At 38.7% G+C, this 17,893-nt stretch overlaps 1 protein-coding gene across 9 annotated transcripts in view; it reads left to right on the forward strand.

The window, feature by feature from the left end:
- LOC106884461 (islet cell autoantigen 1) overlaps positions 1-17,893 on the forward strand; it is a 64,298-nt gene that overhangs the window by 46,084 nt on the left and 321 nt on the right. For 3 of the 9 annotated variants that reach the window (XM_089350011.1, XM_014935863.3, XM_089350013.1), the window contains 7 exons: positions 2,853-2,953; positions 4,350-4,427; positions 15,629-15,720; positions 16,890-17,018; positions 17,103-17,369; positions 17,462-17,625; positions 17,732-17,893. The exon at positions 17,732-17,893 is cut by the window's right edge and continues 321 nt beyond it. In XM_089350011.1, the coding sequence (XP_089206137.1) occupies positions 2,853-2,953; positions 4,350-4,427; positions 15,629-15,720; positions 16,890-17,018; positions 17,103-17,369; positions 17,462-17,625; positions 17,732-17,839 (939 nt within the window). In that variant the 3' untranslated portion in view covers positions 17,840-17,893. Of the gene's footprint in view, positions 1-2,852; positions 2,954-4,349; positions 4,428-15,628; positions 15,721-16,077; positions 16,186-16,889; positions 17,019-17,102; positions 17,370-17,461; positions 17,626-17,731 lie in introns of all 9 variants that reach the window. The other 6 variants (XM_014935860.3, XM_014935861.3, XM_014935862.3 and 3 more) reach the window with 3 other exon arrangements.

The following is a 17,893-nucleotide window of genomic DNA, read 5'->3' on the forward strand; positions in this document are numbered from 1 at the left end:
CTGGGCTGAGGTGGTGAGGCAAGACCTTCGAACATTGGGCCTCACCGAGGCAATGACTACTGACCGAGACCTTTGGAAATGTGCTGTGCGTGAGAAGACCCGGCAAGCCAAGTAAGATCGTTGCCAGTGCCCCTGGACTGGTTCTTGTGCGGGTGGCACATGAGATGCACCATTTTGAGCGTGGCCGTTGCCAGTACCGCCTGACTGGCTCCCGTAGGATTTTCGAGTGAGATCGTTGCCAGTGCCCCTGGACTGGCTTGTGCGGGTGGCACATAAAAGACACCATTTCGAGCGTGGCCGTTTTCGTGCGGGTGACACGTAAACGCACCCACTACACTCTCTGAGTGGTTGGCGTTAGGAAGGGCATCCAGCTGTAGAAACTCTGCCAAATTAGATTGGAGCCTGGTGTAGCCATCCGGTTGCACCAGTCCTCAGTCAAATCGTCCAACCCATGCTAGCATGGAAAGCGGACGTTAAACGATGATGATGATGTCTAATATCCTATTTTAAGCAGCTAAAACAACGTAACAAACCACATCTGTTTTCATACTTCATTAGATCAACTTGTAATGAAGAGTATAATTACTAGTTCTTTTATTTTTCTACTTGTTTCAGTCATTTGACTGTGGCCATGCTGGAGCACCGCCTTTAGTCGAGCAACTCGACCCCAGACCTTATTCTTTGTAAGCGATGTTGGGGGGACAAACGCAGACACACACACATACATATATACGACAGGCTTCTTTCAGTTTCCGTCTACCAAATCCACTCACAAGGCTTTGGTTGGCCCGAGGCTATAGTAGAAGACACTTGCCCAAGGTGCCACGCAGTGGGACTGAACCCAGGACCATGTGGTTGGTAAGCAGGCTACTTACCACACAGCCACTCCTGCAGCTAGTGTTAATAGTCAATTTTTTTTAGGAAAGGCAAAGTCAACAACTGTCAAACGCCATTTAATTAGTTGAACAGGTGGAAGAAAAAATTTGGAAGTGAGTGATGTGTGCTAAGTAGATTGACATGTTTCAATTTTATTAGACCTCTTCAGCCAATCTTATTGGTATTTATCAGTTCTTAGAATGAGTTACTAATATATTCATTGATTAGGTAATCTGAAAATTTCTTGGAAATGCTTTCTGCATGAGGAACAAGTAGTTAAGTGCATATCTATTGGAGTGTGCTATAATTAATTGTATCTATTTAATTTAATGTAGCGAAAACCCTCAAGAGTTTTAATGCAATTCAAATTACACCTTAATGTAAAATAATTTGTCTCCTTTGCTTTAATAATTAATCATTTAAAGTTGATTTTTATTTTTGCCTTCTCGTTAGAACTATGTAATCTTAATTACATATTGTATAAGCAGAGGTCATTCCTAACCATAAGTCAGCTTGTATTGTTTGCTACAACTGTACAGAATTAAAATGTTGATATGTCAAGCACCCAGGCTATTTCTAGCTGTTGGCTTTTGTCTCTGTTTGCCACACATTTCATTGGAAACATTCACATCAGCTTACAACTTTCTTTCAGTGACTGAAATCTGTTTAAATGGTGCTAAATGAAGATGCTCAACTACGATATTCACAGTAAAATTATAAGCAAATTAATCACCAGTTAAAAAGTTTTTGTAAAAACTTCCATTCATCTGTAGTATGTGTTAACATCTCAGCTTTCCACCTGATAAAATTATACTCTGACTGATATATGGATGGCAGAAGAAAATATAAAATATGCACTATGGATCATGTTGAGTTGTCCAGTTACCTTCATGATAACGACTAACAATCATATCATCATTTAAATTTTAATGCCTGTTTTTCCCAGTCTTTTATTTGTCGGTCAGTTGTACAGTTTCAATGTCCTCAGATCTAACCACGCTTCTTCCTAATGTTTTCTCAGTTTTTCTTCTTCTTCTTCTTCCACTGATACTCTTTATTCTCATCGCATGCAATTGTTCTTTCGGCTCGATTCTGCTCCACTTTCCAACACACATTAACATTATCCATTCCCACTGCCCAGGCATCACACTTTGTTTCTTCCCCTCCTCTACATTATATCTCAAAATCTCTTTCTCGTTACCCAATATAATCATGCTCCTCTAATAATCTCCCAGTATTACAAAATGCCACACTGCAGCTTTCACATGTTCAACCTGTTCTAAGGAAACTGTTTTACAGTTCACTGAATATTTGTTAATTGAAATAGCAATTAATTTGCCAGTCACCTCAGTCCTGCCCGCTCACCCAGTCAAAACTTTTTCCGAGTCACCTCATCTATTCTCACCTTGTCTCAACACATCTTTGTCATCATCTCTCTCACTATTACTCTTTTCGTCTTACTCTCTAACTCGCTTGTCTTTGTTTTCCAACTGGGGGTATCCAGGTATCTGCAGCAGGACCCCTATTTCTGCCCTGCTCTACCTCCACACTCCTCTCAATGCTAATACTGAGGGGCTTTTGTTTTGCAAGGCACTTGATGACCCTGTCAGTGATGGTGCCTCGTAAAAAGCACAAGGACATTGTTATAAAGTGGTTGGCATTAGGAAGGGCATCCAGCTGTAGAAGTCATGCCAAAGCAGACAGTAGAGTCTGGTGTGGCTCCCAGCCTTGCCAGTTCCTGTCAAATTGTCCAACCCATGCCAGCATGGGAAATGGACGTTAAGTGGTGATGATGATGATGATGATAGAGCATTTGAGCAATGTATACAATAAGCTCATTCTTGTTTTTCATCTTTAATCTGTTTTATTTCCACTGTACAGTGTTAGATAAGAATGAAATGATATTTGGTGAAATATTTAAGGAATAAATTCATTACTGTTTTACTATTTCATTTGGATAACTTGGTTTATTTTAGGAACTTACAGAAACTTCCAAAAAATTATGTAAAGAGACTAAAAAAAGTTGTGAACAACCTGAACGAGACACTGATACAAATGAAGAATCTCAACCACAGAAGTAAGTTGGGTCTTGGAACAATTCCTTATTTTATATTTCCATCTTTAAAAAAAAAACAATTTCTGCTTATGTATTTCTTGTTAATATTCTGTGTTGGTGATTAATTGAATTTACAATTTATTACAGTAATTGAAAGACATGTCATAATTCTTACACAACCACTATAAAATGGAAACAACAACAACAACAGTAATAATTGTCTTAATCAGACCATTTTTTTCAAAAATTCAGTTCTTGTTCCCCCATCTTTTCTCTACAAATTTATTGAACACATTTCCTTGAGGTTGGTGTCATCATCTTCAAATATTGATTTAGCTGAAGATTCTGAATATAGACTATTGAAACAATCTAAGGAATAGTCACAGAGATTCTCACTAACCTCCTCTCTCTCTCTCTCTCTCTCTCTCTCTCTCTTTCTCTCTCTCTCTCTCTCTCTCTCTCTCTCTCTCTCTACTGTGCTGCAACTCCTCGGAAAAAAGTGATCTAAACTTCATAAACAGTACATAGAATAAGCACAGAAAGTGAACAGTGAATAAGTCTTTAAAAAAACGGTGGGGTGGGGGTGCATGAGGTGTACTGTTGGCAAATTTCAGGAAGCATGAAAGTTTAGAAGGATGTAGTATCTCAACAACTAACAACTGATGTGTGTGGAAAAAATGTCTCTGAAGTCATGAGTGTTGTGTTGTTCTTTGATTTTGTCAGCATGCAGCATGTCCATCAGTGTTTCTTCTGTGGAATTAAAAAAAAGTGCTCCAGGTTGTTGTTGGAAAGATGGTGGATAATCTTGTGGGTGTCAGCCAAGTCAGTTGCCAGACGTCTGAGCTTCAATGTGTCCCTGCCCAGGGAAGCAAGACGTTCAGAGTGTGGTAGATGCCTGACGGTGGGTATTGGGCTGGTTGCACGTTTCTGAACGGTTTCCAGGAGGTTTATATGCTGAGCAAGATAAGGGTCCCTTTCTGGTGATGCAAACTCGAAGTGTGGACATACCATAGCCATATACAACTTTATATAGATAGGCTGGAGAGCAGCTGACAAAGGTCGTCGTCCTGAGTGATGCTAAGACACCCTCAGCCTTCTTGACAATCTTAGAGATGTGGTTGACAATAATACTCAGGTCACATTTACTAACACACTTCTTAAGATTGGTGTTGTTGAGGGAGTATGTAAAAGCTAGGTTTTTCCTCTCTCCTCCCCCTCCTCCTCCTCCTTGTAGTAACATCATGATTGAAAGTGTATGACTCTTTTCAGAAACTTTAATCTTAATTTGACACAGAGTTACTCAAGCAGGAAGCAATTTACTCAGTATAAATGTATTTCCTTTTTATAAGATCTAAATAGCCATGTGTGTATGTTGTTTCCAAGTATCATACAACTTTATTATTTGGATATTTTCAAGATCAGTTGAATCTAGTCTGCGTGAGCTTCTCGGTGATCTTTCTGATTGGGAAGACCCATCAGACAACAAATCAAACAGGTATTTTTCCTTCCATTTTTTCCTACTCAAATTCTGCTGCTTCCCCTCCTCCACTGCCACAAATCTTTTAAATCTGGAGAAACCATTCCGTTATACCAGCTTTCTCTCTCTCTCTCTCTCCTAATTGAATGCTTTTTGGCCTTAAACTGGAAACCTCTGCATGTTTTTCAATAGTAACATCTCCATCTTTGCAATATCAAATATGTGTTTATAGTTGTGTAACAAAATGGGTGATGGATTATATCATTTCATTAATTAAAATAGAATAGGGCACAGGGTCAAAATATTTAAATAAAATGTGTATGTGTGTTATAGAGCAATATCTGTCTGTGCTCTTAGCACTGTTAGCTTATATGAGAGAATCTCTCAAGGTGAATTCTGCCATGTACAGCATTCTAATGGCACATTCATATGAAGTAAACTATAAAGATTGCCATTTGCTTCCTTTGCTAATATAATTACTTGTGCTGGTGGCACGTGAAAAAAGCATTCGAGCGAGGTCGTTGCCAGTGCTCACTACACTCTCAGAGTGGTTGGCATTAGGAAGGGCATCCAGCTGTAGAAACTCTGCCAAATCAGATTGGAGCCTGGTGTAGCCATCTGGTTTGCCAGTCCTCAGTCAAATCATCCAACCCATGCCAGCATGGAAAGCAGACGCTAAACGATGATGATGATGATGATGAACCCATGCTAGCATGGAAAGCGGACGTTAAACGATATATATATATATATCCTACACTGCATCCAGTTGCAGAGCTCTTCTTTGTGAGTTGTAGGGTTTTGAGGAATGTGGAAGCACCTCTTAGCCACTATTGTTCCCAGGTCTACTCTAGCTTGGAATGATAGAACTCTGCCAGGGTCTTGGCTATGGGCTCACTAGCATACTTGATGACAATCCATCTGAGTATGAGGATGCAGAAAAACCCTTGGTTGCCCTCAGAATGTGCAATGAAATTACTGTGAGTGAGGAACTCCTGGCTGTTGTTACAGCATTCTTCTCGGACACTAATGTAAAACCTGCAGTTTCGTGCGATTACTGGTCATCTTTCTTCGGCCTGTCACTAGGTATTAATCACAGACACTCAAAACATATGTTGTACGAGCATTTATTGCTCTAATTCAATGATTTGTGGATGTCACCCCCACCTACTGAAAATCATTTGGCAACGGAAGAGTGGTGATGTGTTGAAACCTGGCCAGCAGGAGGCACAGGAAGTGACAACCTTTGTTTATCACCTATGCTTCAAACCATGCAGGCCTGCAGCAAGACGTCTGAGAGGTCATGCATGGAAAGTCAGAAATGCCACTGACAATGAGGAAGCAGAAGAAGATGGTAATCTTCAAAGATGGAGCAGTCACCACTTAAAAATAGTTGTGTTAAAACACGTATTATTGCAATATTCAGCAGGAGAGAAACTCCCATATTGACTTCTGCTGAATAGAAGCACTTTTGTTTACCTTGTGATGGTGGGGGTTTGTTTCCCGCTAGTGATGTTAACAAGAGTGCTATGCACCGAAAGCCAATATGGGAGTCTCTCTCCTGCTGACTATTGCAGTAACATGGATTCTAACACAACAACCACTTTCAAGTTGAGATAAATATTACCTTATGGCATTAATGTTGCTTTTGCTCCTGTCATTAATAATTATATATATATATATACGGAGATTTCTGCGGGACAACCTGTTGAAAGCCACCGACCAGATTTGTGGGTGGTGTAAGGTCCCCTCCCGACCCAGAGTAACGTGGTGGTGGAACAAGGAGGTAGACAGGGCTATTAGACAAAAGAAACAGGCTTGGAAGGACTGGAAGAACGGTGGTAGCAGGGAATTGTACTAATGTGCCAGAAGGGAGGCTAGGCGACAGGTTTATTTAGCCAGAGGGGAAGCAGATAAGGAAAGATTTGCCAATGTTCTGCGCCGTGAGGACCAAAGACTCGAGGTATTTCGTGTTGCAAGACAGTGTAGGAGAGAGAATAGTGATGTTGTAGGAGAGAAATGTGTTTGCATGGATAATGGTACGCTTGCATTAAATGAGGATGCAAAGAAAGAGGTCTGGAGATGCCACTACGATAGATTGCTTAATAAAGAGAATGAATGGGAGAAAGAGAGCCTGCCGTATGTCGACCCCATAGAGGGACCAGCTATCCGAGTTGATAGTACCAGGGTAGATAAAGCAATTAAGAGTATGAAGACCGGGAAAGCCCCCGGCCCATCAGGAATCACTGCAGAGATGCTCAAAATATCTGGCAGTGTTGGCTATAGCCTAGTCACCCGTATTACGAACCAGGTGATACACGAAGGAGTCATACCCAATGACTGGTGTAGCAGCATCATAGTCAACTGCTACAAAGGTAAAGGTGATGCTTTAGATACAAATAATTACAGAGGCATCAAGCTGTTAGATCAGGTTATGAAAGTTACAGAGAGGGTCATAGCCCAACTAATTAGGGAGCGAATCAATTTAGATGAGATGCAGTTTGGGTTCGTGCCAAGTAAAAGCACTACTGATGCCTTATTTCTAGTGAGACAGTTGCAGGAGAAATACCTAGCTAAGGATAAACCTCTGTACCTGGCTTTCGTTGACATGGAGAAAGCCTTTGACAGGGTCCCCCGATCCCTTATCTGGTGGTCAATGAGGAAACTTGGGATAGAAGAATGGTTAGTGAGAGCTGTGCGAGCCATGTACAGAGATGCTGCCAGTAAGGTGAGGGTTGGAAATGAGTACAGCAATGAATTCCGGGTAGAGGTAGGGGTCCACCAAGGTTCCGTCCTCAGCCCCCTCTTATTTATCATAGTCCTCCAGGCAATCACAGAGGAGTTCAAGACAGGTTGCCCCTGGGAGCTCCTCTATGCTGATGACCTTGCCCTAATTGCGGAGTCACTATCAGAACTAGAGAAGTTTCAGGTGTGGAAGCAAGGTCTAGAACTGAAGGGCCTTAGAGTCAACCTAGCTAAAACCAAAAGGAAGGTAGATAAAACACAAACTCCTTCAGGTAGATGGCCCTGCTCAGTATGTAGAAATGGAGTAGGTAGTAACTCTATAAGATGTACCCGGTGCAAGCTATGGACACATAAGAGGTGCAGCAACATCAAAGGCAGGTTAACTAGCAAGTTAGTTTTTGTTTGTGGCAGATGTTCAGGTGCAATAAAGACTGCAAACAAACAACTTCTATCTCATTCCAGGGTGAAAAACTAGAGGTAGTCGATAGCTTCCGCTATCTGGGCGACCAAGTTAGTAGTGGGGGTGGGTGCGCTGAAAGTGTAGCTGCTAGAATAAGAATAGCCTGGGCAAAGTTTAGAGAGCTCTTACCCCTGCTGGCGACAAAGGGACTCTCACTCAGAGTAAAAGGCAGACTGTATGACGCATGCGTACGAACAGCCATGCTACATGGCAGTGAAACATGGGCTGTAACTGCTGAGGACATACGTAAGCTCGCAAGGAATGAAGCCAGTATGCTCCGTTGGATGTGTAATGTCAATGTGAATACCCGTCAGAGTGTAAGTATCTTGAGAGAAAAGCTGAACATTAGAAGCATCAGTTGTGGCGTGCAAGAGAGACGATTGCGCTGGTATGGACATGTGGTGAGAATGGATGAGGATAGCTGCGTGAAAAAGTGCCACACCCTAACAGTTGAGGGAACCCGTGGAAGAGGTAGGCCCAGGAAGACCTGGGCTGAGGTGGTGAGGCAAGACCTTCGTACATTGGGCCTCACCGAGGCGATGACTACGGACCGAGACCTTTGGAAATGTGCTGTGTGTGAGAAGACCCGGCAAGCCAAGTAAGATCGTTGCCAGTGCCCCTGGACTGGCTTGTGCGGGTGGCACATAAAAGACACCATTTCGAGCGTGGCCGTTTTCGTGCGGGTGACACGTAAAAGCACCCACTACACTCTCTGAGTGGTTGGCGTTAGGAAGGGCATCCAGCTGTAGAAACTCTGCCAAATTAGACTGGAGCCTGGTGTAGCCATCCGGTTTCACCAGTCCTCAGTCAAATCGTCCAACCCATGCTAGCATGGAAAGCGGACGTTAAACGATGATGATGATGATGATGATGATGATATATAATTATCACCACCATTTAACATCTGTTTTCCATGTTGGCCTGATTTGGATGGCTTGACAAGAACTGGCAAGGCCAGGGACTGCTCCAGGTTCTAGAGTCAGTTACAGCTTGATACCCTTTTTAATGCTAATCACTTTACAGGCTGTACTGGATGCTTTTTGCGTGGTTTTAAGATCTATCAATTCAGTTGTGGTGAGTGGGTCTTCTACAGCAATGTGTCACATGTCTTGCTCCTCTGACATCTCTTTCATAAAGCTCAGCAATTTGGGATTCGTCTTCAGTACTTTGTCCCATGTCTTCCTGGGTAGCAAACAGTGAGAACAAGTACTCAACACCTCATTTGGTGCTGCAGTTTCTTGAATGAAGTACCATAGGGATTCATCTTTGTACTCACTTTTTCTAGACTGTACATCATACACAATCTTCACCTGACTCAAAATGTAAGAACAATGTCATACAAAAAAAAAATTGTGAATGAATTAATATGTAAGATAATCCATAACAAATAACATTAGACATCTTAAGAAGCATTGTGTGTGACAAGAAGCACAGCTACACTGCAGCTTTGTCTTCCTTACTGGAAACCTTTCTCACACGCATTTCATTCGTCCCCACAATGGCCTCTTACCACACACCCTCCCCTCTTTACACTTCTCACCTTTAATATACTGAATTTCCTTCTTTTTTTTTTTTTGTTCCTTTTACTTGGTTCAGTTATTAGACTGGCCAAGCTGGGGCATCTGCCTTGAAAGGTCTTAGTTGAACAGATTGACTGCAGTACTCATTCTTTTTCAAAGCCTGGTACTTTTACTATTGGTCTCTTTTGCTGAATGGCTAAGTTATAGGGATGTCAACACACCAACACCATTTGTCACAAGTAGTGGTGGCTGACAAACACAGACACCAAGGACGGACGGAGACACACACACACACAAATGTGTGTGTGTGTGTGTGTATATATGTATGAAAATTGAGGGAGTGGAGCTAGTAAAATTAAGGTTTATAATTTTATGTATCGTAGCTACCAGATCGTCTGATGTAATAATTACTCAACGAGGGGTACTCAGCCAGCTACCCATCAGGCTGAAGATACCTTAATTATATGAAGGTTACATTTCAGATTATATCTTTGGTGAGTTAACTTAAGATTCCTTGATGGCAATGTAACCTTCAAATAATTAAAGTAGGTTCAGCTTGATGGGTAACTGGCTGAGTATCCCTCGTTGAGTAATTATTACATCAAAGGAAATGTAGGCTAAGAAACATATGTAACCTGAATTTTGCCTGCTCCTCTCCTTCGATTTGGATTTTTATTCACATTCACATAGTGACTCAATTTGCTGGGAGCCATAAAGGACTCTTTTCAGCTTATTGAACTTTGATATGAGAAAAGCTTACAACTTTCACCAATATATTCATTATTGTTTTTTTTTTTTATACCAACCATGGACTGCTCAAATCTTACAAATTTCCTACCCTTAGATCCTTGGATCATATAATCACACACACGTATATATCATCATCATCGTTTAACATATTTTCCATGCTGGCATGGGTTGGACAGTTTGACTGAAAACTGGTAAGCTGAGGAATTGCTCCGATGATGGTGACATAAAAAAAACTGGACATAAGAGGCATCAGATGTGATGTGCAAGAGAGACGACTGTGGTGGTAAGAGCATGTGATGAGAACAGCTGTGTAAAAAAAGTTCTGATCTCTAATTGTGGAGGGAACCTGTAGAAGCGGTAGCCCCAGGAAGACATGGCTCAAGGCAGAGGAGCATGATCTTTGAGCACTGGGCATCACAGGGGCAATGTGCTGTGCTTAAGGAGACTCGTCAAGCCAAGTGACATTGTAGTCGTGTGAAAGACACTCTTGAAATCATGCTTGTGACTGTTGCCAGTAGCATGATCTTTGAATTTAAGGCCTCGTGGAGGTGATGATAATTGACCAAGACCTTTGGTGATATGTTGTGTTTGAAAAGCCAAGTGAAATCACAGTTATGGTCATTGCCAGTGTCATGTAAGTGGCACCTGTGCCAGTGACACGTAAAAGGCACCCATTACACTCTTGGAGTGGTTGGCATTAGGAAGGACATCCAGCTGTAGAAACCATTCCAGATCAGACTGGAATCTGGTGCAACTCTCCATTTTGTCAGTTCCCGTCAAACCGTCTAAACCATGCCATCATGCAAAGTGGACATTAAATGGTGTGTGTGTGTGTGGTGCCTTGTTAGACACCTGGCACCTTACTGTTCTTAAGAAGACCTATCCTCCACAGCAGAAGTGTTAAGGGCACATTTCCTGGTGAAGTGGATTGACCTGCACGTGTACTGTACTGGTGCCATATAAAAAGCAGTTGTGTTGGTACCAAGTAAAAGCTCTTGTGCCAGTACCATGTTAAAAGCATCCAGTCGTAGAAATCAAGCCAGATCAGACTGGAACCTGGTGAGGCTCTGTGACACTTGTCAGCTCTAGTCAAACCATCCAACCCATGCCAGCATAGAAAACAGATATTAAAGGACGATGATGATGATATGTGTGTGTCATCATCATTTAGCATCTGTTTTCCATGTGTGTGTACACACACATACACATGTTGGGCTTCTTTCAGTTTCTGCCTATCAGATCTACTCTGATGGCTTTGGTTAGCCTGAGACTATAGTAGAAGACACTTTAATGATTGGGAAGCAAACTTTCTACCACATAGCCACACCTGTGCCCTATAGGTTCTTTTTTGTGGGGTCACATTCTAGGATTCTGAGCCCTTTGTTGAAAATTTTGTATTTATTTACCGCATACATTGAATATTTCCTATTAAAAGATATTCTTTACCATAAAATTAGTTTAGTGTATTTCATTTAAATAATTTAATTAAACTGTTTCATTTATTTTCTAAGTAATTTTCTTTCCAAGTGTTTCTGGAAAGAAAAATATTTTTTAGTTTTTATAATCTCAGAAATAGACCCCTATTTTTTATATAATTGTCATTTCTAATTACTTTCTCTCACCCCCAACCTTTACATCTCTGAAAAAAAAAACTATTTAAAAATCATTTCCAGTAAATTATTGTTATTATTTGTAAAATATTATTAACTTCCAAAAAGGGGAAGAGAAAGATAGTATTTGAGTCACTAATTAAGTAAACGACAGTATACTATGTAATATTAATGAACCTATATCTGGTTAGTTTTAAAGATGGCAGCATATATTTTTGTAGTTAAAATCGCAAATTTGCTAGCATTTGAGATGATGATGATGATGATGATTTTGAGGAAAACAACAGATTCAGTGTGTTTCATCATACACTCACTGAAAGGTATTTTAAAGTGCTTTTCTTGAGGACTATGTATGATTCTGTGCATGTGAGTGGAATAAAGTACAAAGCCATAAATTTATCATAAATAAACTGTTATACAAGTCCTGTATTTCAATTTTATCTTCTTTTGGATCAAATGTGTAGTTGTTGATATTTTAGTCAAGAGAATTGCTATATTGAATGTAAAATTTGTATTTCTGGCCAAAATGTTTTATATAATTGTGATGAGCCACCACTGCTGTGGTTTTGCAAATAGCTGACGGACCAGGAGAAATTTTCATTTAGATAATTTTTTAGAAAATGCCTTTTGAAGGTAACTTGGTTATTAAATAATGTAAGATACATATCAGGTGTGGGTTAGGTGCACTGGAGAAGGAGGTTGGATGAGGATGATGTGACTGCTCCACAGAACTGTGGATCTATCAGAAGCAATTCTTTGTGCCTAATAGACTTGTGGTTATCTCATTCCTCAGTCTGCCATCCATAATATGACCACATTAGATTAGCAGGGAAAGTTTTCGATACATTTCACAATTAAAAAAGCATATCCTATAAACCAGTAAATAAGGTAGTTATGTGTTGTCATGTCCAACCCATACCAGCATGGAAAATGGACGTTAAACGATAACTGTTGTTTATCACTTATATCGAATATTTGTAACTTTATTGATATATTTCTGTCTGTCTGTCTCTCTCTGAAATCTGACATAACTATTAAACCCTTTATAACAGAAACCTTTCTTTTAATCAGTCTTAAGATTCTCTTTAAAAGCTACTAACCAAAACTCCTGTTGCTTCCTCTAAATACCGGATCCTATAAAGTAGAATCAATATTTCTGTTAAGTCCAAGACAGCAAACAGAATCGTTAGCATTTTTGACAAAATGCCTAACATTTCGTTTGTCTTTACGTTCAGAGTTCAAATTCCGCCAAGGTTGACTTTGCCTTTCATCCTTTAAGGATCAATAAAATAAAGTACCGGCGTTGATGTAATTGACTTACCCCCATCCCTCAAAATTGCTGGCCTTGTGCCAAAATTTGAAACCAGTATTTTTGTTCTTGGAGGACATTTCTTATTTCAATTTTTTCTTTGCATGGTGGCGGTGAGCTGACAGAAACGTTAGCATGCCAGGCGAAATGCTAAGTGGTATGTCGTCTACCTTTACGTTCTGAGTTCAAATTCCACCAATTCATCCTTTTGGGGTTGATAAATTAAGTACCAGTTGTGTACTGGAGTTGATCTAATTGACTGGCCCCCTCCCACAAAATTTCGGGCCTTGTGCCTAGAGTAGAAAAGAAGTTTTCCTTGCAATTTTATCAGATTCTTTGAGAATTTACTTTACTTAGTTCAGATTGTGTCTTTCCTCTCAACTCATTCCAGTTATTGCTTGAAATTTCTGAAACTTCTTACTGGCTTTCTTTGTGTTTTTGGTATTTTTATTATGGGAGTTGTTATTTCATATCATGTCTAAATACTAATGTTACTTTATGTTACAGCTAATGGTATTAATGTTACAAAGACAGGAACATCTTTACAATTAACATTTGTTTTTTGACTGCTATTTCATATTTCAGGTACAGCAACATAGGCTAAGTTAGGTCCTGGCTGTTTAAAGTACCATTGAGGCAACCAGGTAACCAACAAGATGTGTGTGCCTGCAGTCTGACATTAATATGCATGATGGCAATCGTTTACTGCATTACTCAGAGTTTGGCTTTAGAATGAATTAGATTTTTTTTTTTTTTGTAGTCCTTCTGATGCTATCAGAAGAACAAAAAAAATGTAGATTTTCATTTAACCTTCCTTCGTTTACCAGTATTGTGCCATCAATAAGATGGGGTACATTATGATTAATAATAATCTTAGTTATAATCAATAAAATAGGGGGCCATCATCATAGCAACATTGAGCTTTGTATATTTTTTTTTATGCTCTTGTTTCCGTTCTGAATAATTGTATCCAACCTGAACGTATTTGTTAGGGTTGCAGGATTTCTCTCAAATAACAGCAGAGTAAACTGATCAGTCTCTGGCAGGTCTTTTATAACATCAATTATTGTTGCTAATTACGGATTTAAAAACTGGTGATGATACAAACCTGAGAACAATAGGAAAAAATACATGGCTGCAACATTTTGGTTGGCTCTTAATGTCTGTGAGTTCAATTCCTGGGTCAATAAAATAAAACTTTAGTTAAGTATTGATGTTGATTATATAATTGATGAATCTCATCTCTTCCAAATTGCTGGCCTTGTGCCTAAATTAGAAACAGTCGTTTAAGACAACAATGTGAAGATCTGTAATGGACAGGATATTGATATTTCATAGATTATGCTTCACTTGAAACTTAACCCTCAGATTTCATTTTCTACCTTTTTTTTTTTTCCCTACTCAAACCTCCTCTAATAACAATCTTCTTACTAACGTTTCCACATTTCATTGACTGCTGCTCAATTTTAAAATGCTAACCCTAACATTGCTTTGTTGTGAAAGGTTGCACTATAAATGACATCACAGCAAATACATCAGAATGTAATTATTTATTTATCATGGCACACAGATCATTCATAGATTCATTGTCATATTCTTTACTCAGCCAGTAAAATACAAACATTAACCCTTTAGCATTCAGATTATCCTGTCAAACATAAAGAGCTTACCCATTCACATCATTTTCAATTAAACCATCCATTATCTTGTCGCTTCTACGTTTTGATGATGTGATTGTTTCATTTTAGAATGACATTGTAGAGTAAGTGTGAAAGGCCAGTTTCAGCATAAAGCAGGTTGGAATATTTTAAAATATTTTATATTGGAACAAGAAAAAAAACCCTTCTAAGAAGACCAATTCCAAAAGAAACCACTAAAATAATCCTCTATTTTACCATGTTAATATTCTTTGATGTTGTCTGTCTCTCTATTTCTTTTTATGTGGAATTTCTGCACCAATTATTATAAAACTGTTGGCTTACTACTTCGTTTGTTGATAGTTCATTTTTTTCTTTGAGATTTCTAAAGATTCCAGACCTTTACAATGGCATTTGTTTTCTTTGAATGTATTTATTATTAATGGAATCTAATGAATTTATTCTGTGAATATAAACTTTAAATATTTTTTAGGTGTATTTATTTTGTGGATAAATAACAATGAATTTACTGATTGATGCTGTAATTCATTTACAAGGTTATATAATGTAATTAGCAAGTGATGTATTTACTGTGAAATAATTAACAAGAAATTTCCAGTGAATCTTGTAAAAGTTTAAATTTTCCTAACCCCACCCCATGCAATTTGCATATGTTTAATAATCAACTAACATGTTTACTAACAATAATATATCCCATACTAATTATCAGTTTAATTAATGCTACACACACACGTAGGTAAACTCCAGTCTCCATAGAATACCAGATACTGTAACATTTCTGACAGGCACCTTCAATGCATGGTGACAGTGACTCCCCCACCACCACCATCCTCCTTACGAGTCAGAAAATGACAAAAACAATTTGAATAATGGTGTTTTTATATTTAAGTCTCCTCCCCCTTCATTTAGATTCCTCTTAATTACTTGCTGCCTTTCCTATTAAGAATGGAACCAATTAACTGACTTCTCAAAGATTTCTCCATTAATTTATCTTCCTTTTAGCCATTTCCTGGTCTCGTTCACTGACTACCAAAATGTGCACATACTCTGTTCTGGTCACTTCAAATAAATGGTTGTGCTAATCATTCTTTACAGAATGAAATTGTCAGTCGATTATTTCCCAGTCTTTTCGGAAATCTAAAACCAGATTTTTGTTATTCTTTCTCCCAGACTTTTATCTCTGGATGATGATGATGATGGCCAGAATAAGAGGGACACTGAAAAGAACAGCAGTTTGCAAAATCTCTATGAATCTGACACAGGTAAGAACGTTCGAAGTAGCTCAGCAAAGAGAGACTTTCTCATGTTGTATGTGGATGTGTATAAAAGATGTTAGAGGTTGTCTTGTATATCCACTTCTATTTTTTGATTGGGAATCGAATTCGGATGTTTAATCTAAAATAATAATAAATTTGGTGAATGGATTTCTGTCCATGTAGAGATGTGAAGAAGGGAGATAAAAAAATGTTTGTTAATGTTACAGTTTGCTTGATGATGAATCACCTTGGATATACAACATTCCACCGCTGGACGTTATCTTGTTGCCTAGAACATATATAGTCTCTGTGATGTTTTGTGTATAAAACTGAAGAAAATATTCCATTATATTGTGTTTTTAGATGTGTGTATTTTACCACGGAGAAGCAATCAGTACAAAGTACCACATTTGAGAAAAAAAAGGACAAACCCTGTCTATCGACGTAATACTATGTTCTGTGATGTTCAAGGTTTGTTCAGTACACAGCACCGACATTGGCCTGTTGCACCAGAAATGTTCCTCATATCAACCTTTAATTCTACACTTACCTACCTCCACCACCATATTTATTATACATGTTGTACTTTGTGATATTTTTAAAAAAAAACCCACATGGTAGTAAACAATGTTGAATTATTTGTGGTTAACAGATTGGCCATCATCTTCCCAGTTTGCTTACATGGATTTAACTGAAAGCTGATAATCTTCTTGATCCAAGAGTTACATATTTGATAAACCACATTTGTAAATTGGTTACCTCCCTTGGAACGTAATTCTAAGAACACGACGTCATTTTTTTAAAATATATTTTTTTAAAGCCTGTAATTAAATTACAACGAATTGCCTCACCATCGAACAGTGTAAACTGAATGAGTGACAAGCCACAGAATTATTCATCTTTACTATTCCTTTTTCTGTATCGTATTTGACTTTTAATATTTTTACATAATTTTTTTTTTGTGTAATTCCTCAACAAACATGGTTTTCACATTGCTTTGAGCGAATGGAGACACAGCATCAAGTAAAGAGTTAGTCTTTCAGGATGCAAGGCTACCTCACTAGTGTTTGTACCACAGTAAAATGTATTGAAACACATGCTAGTCTGGACATTTGATGATAATGATTTTGTTGTTGATGGAGCAGGAAATTGATTGGGTTTTCGTTTGTTTGTAGAGAAGGAAAGTCACAAAACGAATCTTGAGAATCCGTTCATTGACTTTGAGGAGGATGACACGAAGAACATCGAAGATCTAACATCACAGGAACTCGACAAGATCAATGCTCAAAAACTAGAAAAATCAGGTTTGTAGACTCACTATATTATAGTGTGTGTATATATGGATATATTATATATAGTTACTATATTCTTGTTCCATTGGTTTGCAGGGAAGAAAGATCCACTTACTGATAACCTAGATGACAATGAGGCTGATAAAGATGATATTTCTCTGTTAAATGAAATCCTCAATGCTCCCTCCACTGAAGAGGATGAATTTAGTCGAGAGTGGCAAGCTGTATTTGGTCCCAATTCATTATCGTCGACGTTAAGTTTTACACCTGTGGAAAGTGACCAACCCAACAATGTTGCTGGCTTTATGCCATCCAGCCTCCTCGATAGATCTTCAGACATTGACAAACTGACTCTCACAGAAGGTAAAAAAACTTCAACATGTCTTCCTCCTCACTTTTACCACAATTTTGATGACTTCTCTTACATTGTTTTTTTTGTTTTACTTTGATTCCAGCTGATTCTAAAATCACTCAAGAGTTGAGTAGACTCAACTCCGAAGAAATCAACAGTTCTCTACTCAGTACCAATCAGGCACCGTCTTCCACCCCGTCGTCTTCAGTCCTGCAACAAGCACAGTCAAATTCTCAGCCTAAACAAAATAAAACCAAAACTAAAATGGTAGGTTGTTTTGTTTTTTTTTAAAGCTGTATCAGAACTATTTCTTTCCTTCAGCTGAAATCTTGAAATAAATGAAACCCCCCCTTTTTTTTTTTTTTTTTTTCAGGACAAAAAACCCGATATGTCTGCCTGGTTCAGTTTGTTTGCTGATCTCGACCCCTTGGCAAACCCTGATGCTATTGGAAAGAAAGGAGACGAATTGGCAGATGCGTGAATCTGGTCAAACTTCAATATTTAAATAAGATTTCCTCATTTGATTCTATTCAAT

This window comes from Octopus bimaculoides, chromosome 3 (assembly GCF_046866305.1).
Source record: "Octopus bimaculoides isolate indiv1 chromosome 3, ASM4686630v1, whole genome shotgun sequence".
Lineage (NCBI taxonomy): Eukaryota > Metazoa > Mollusca > Cephalopoda > Octopoda > Octopodidae > Octopus > Octopus bimaculoides.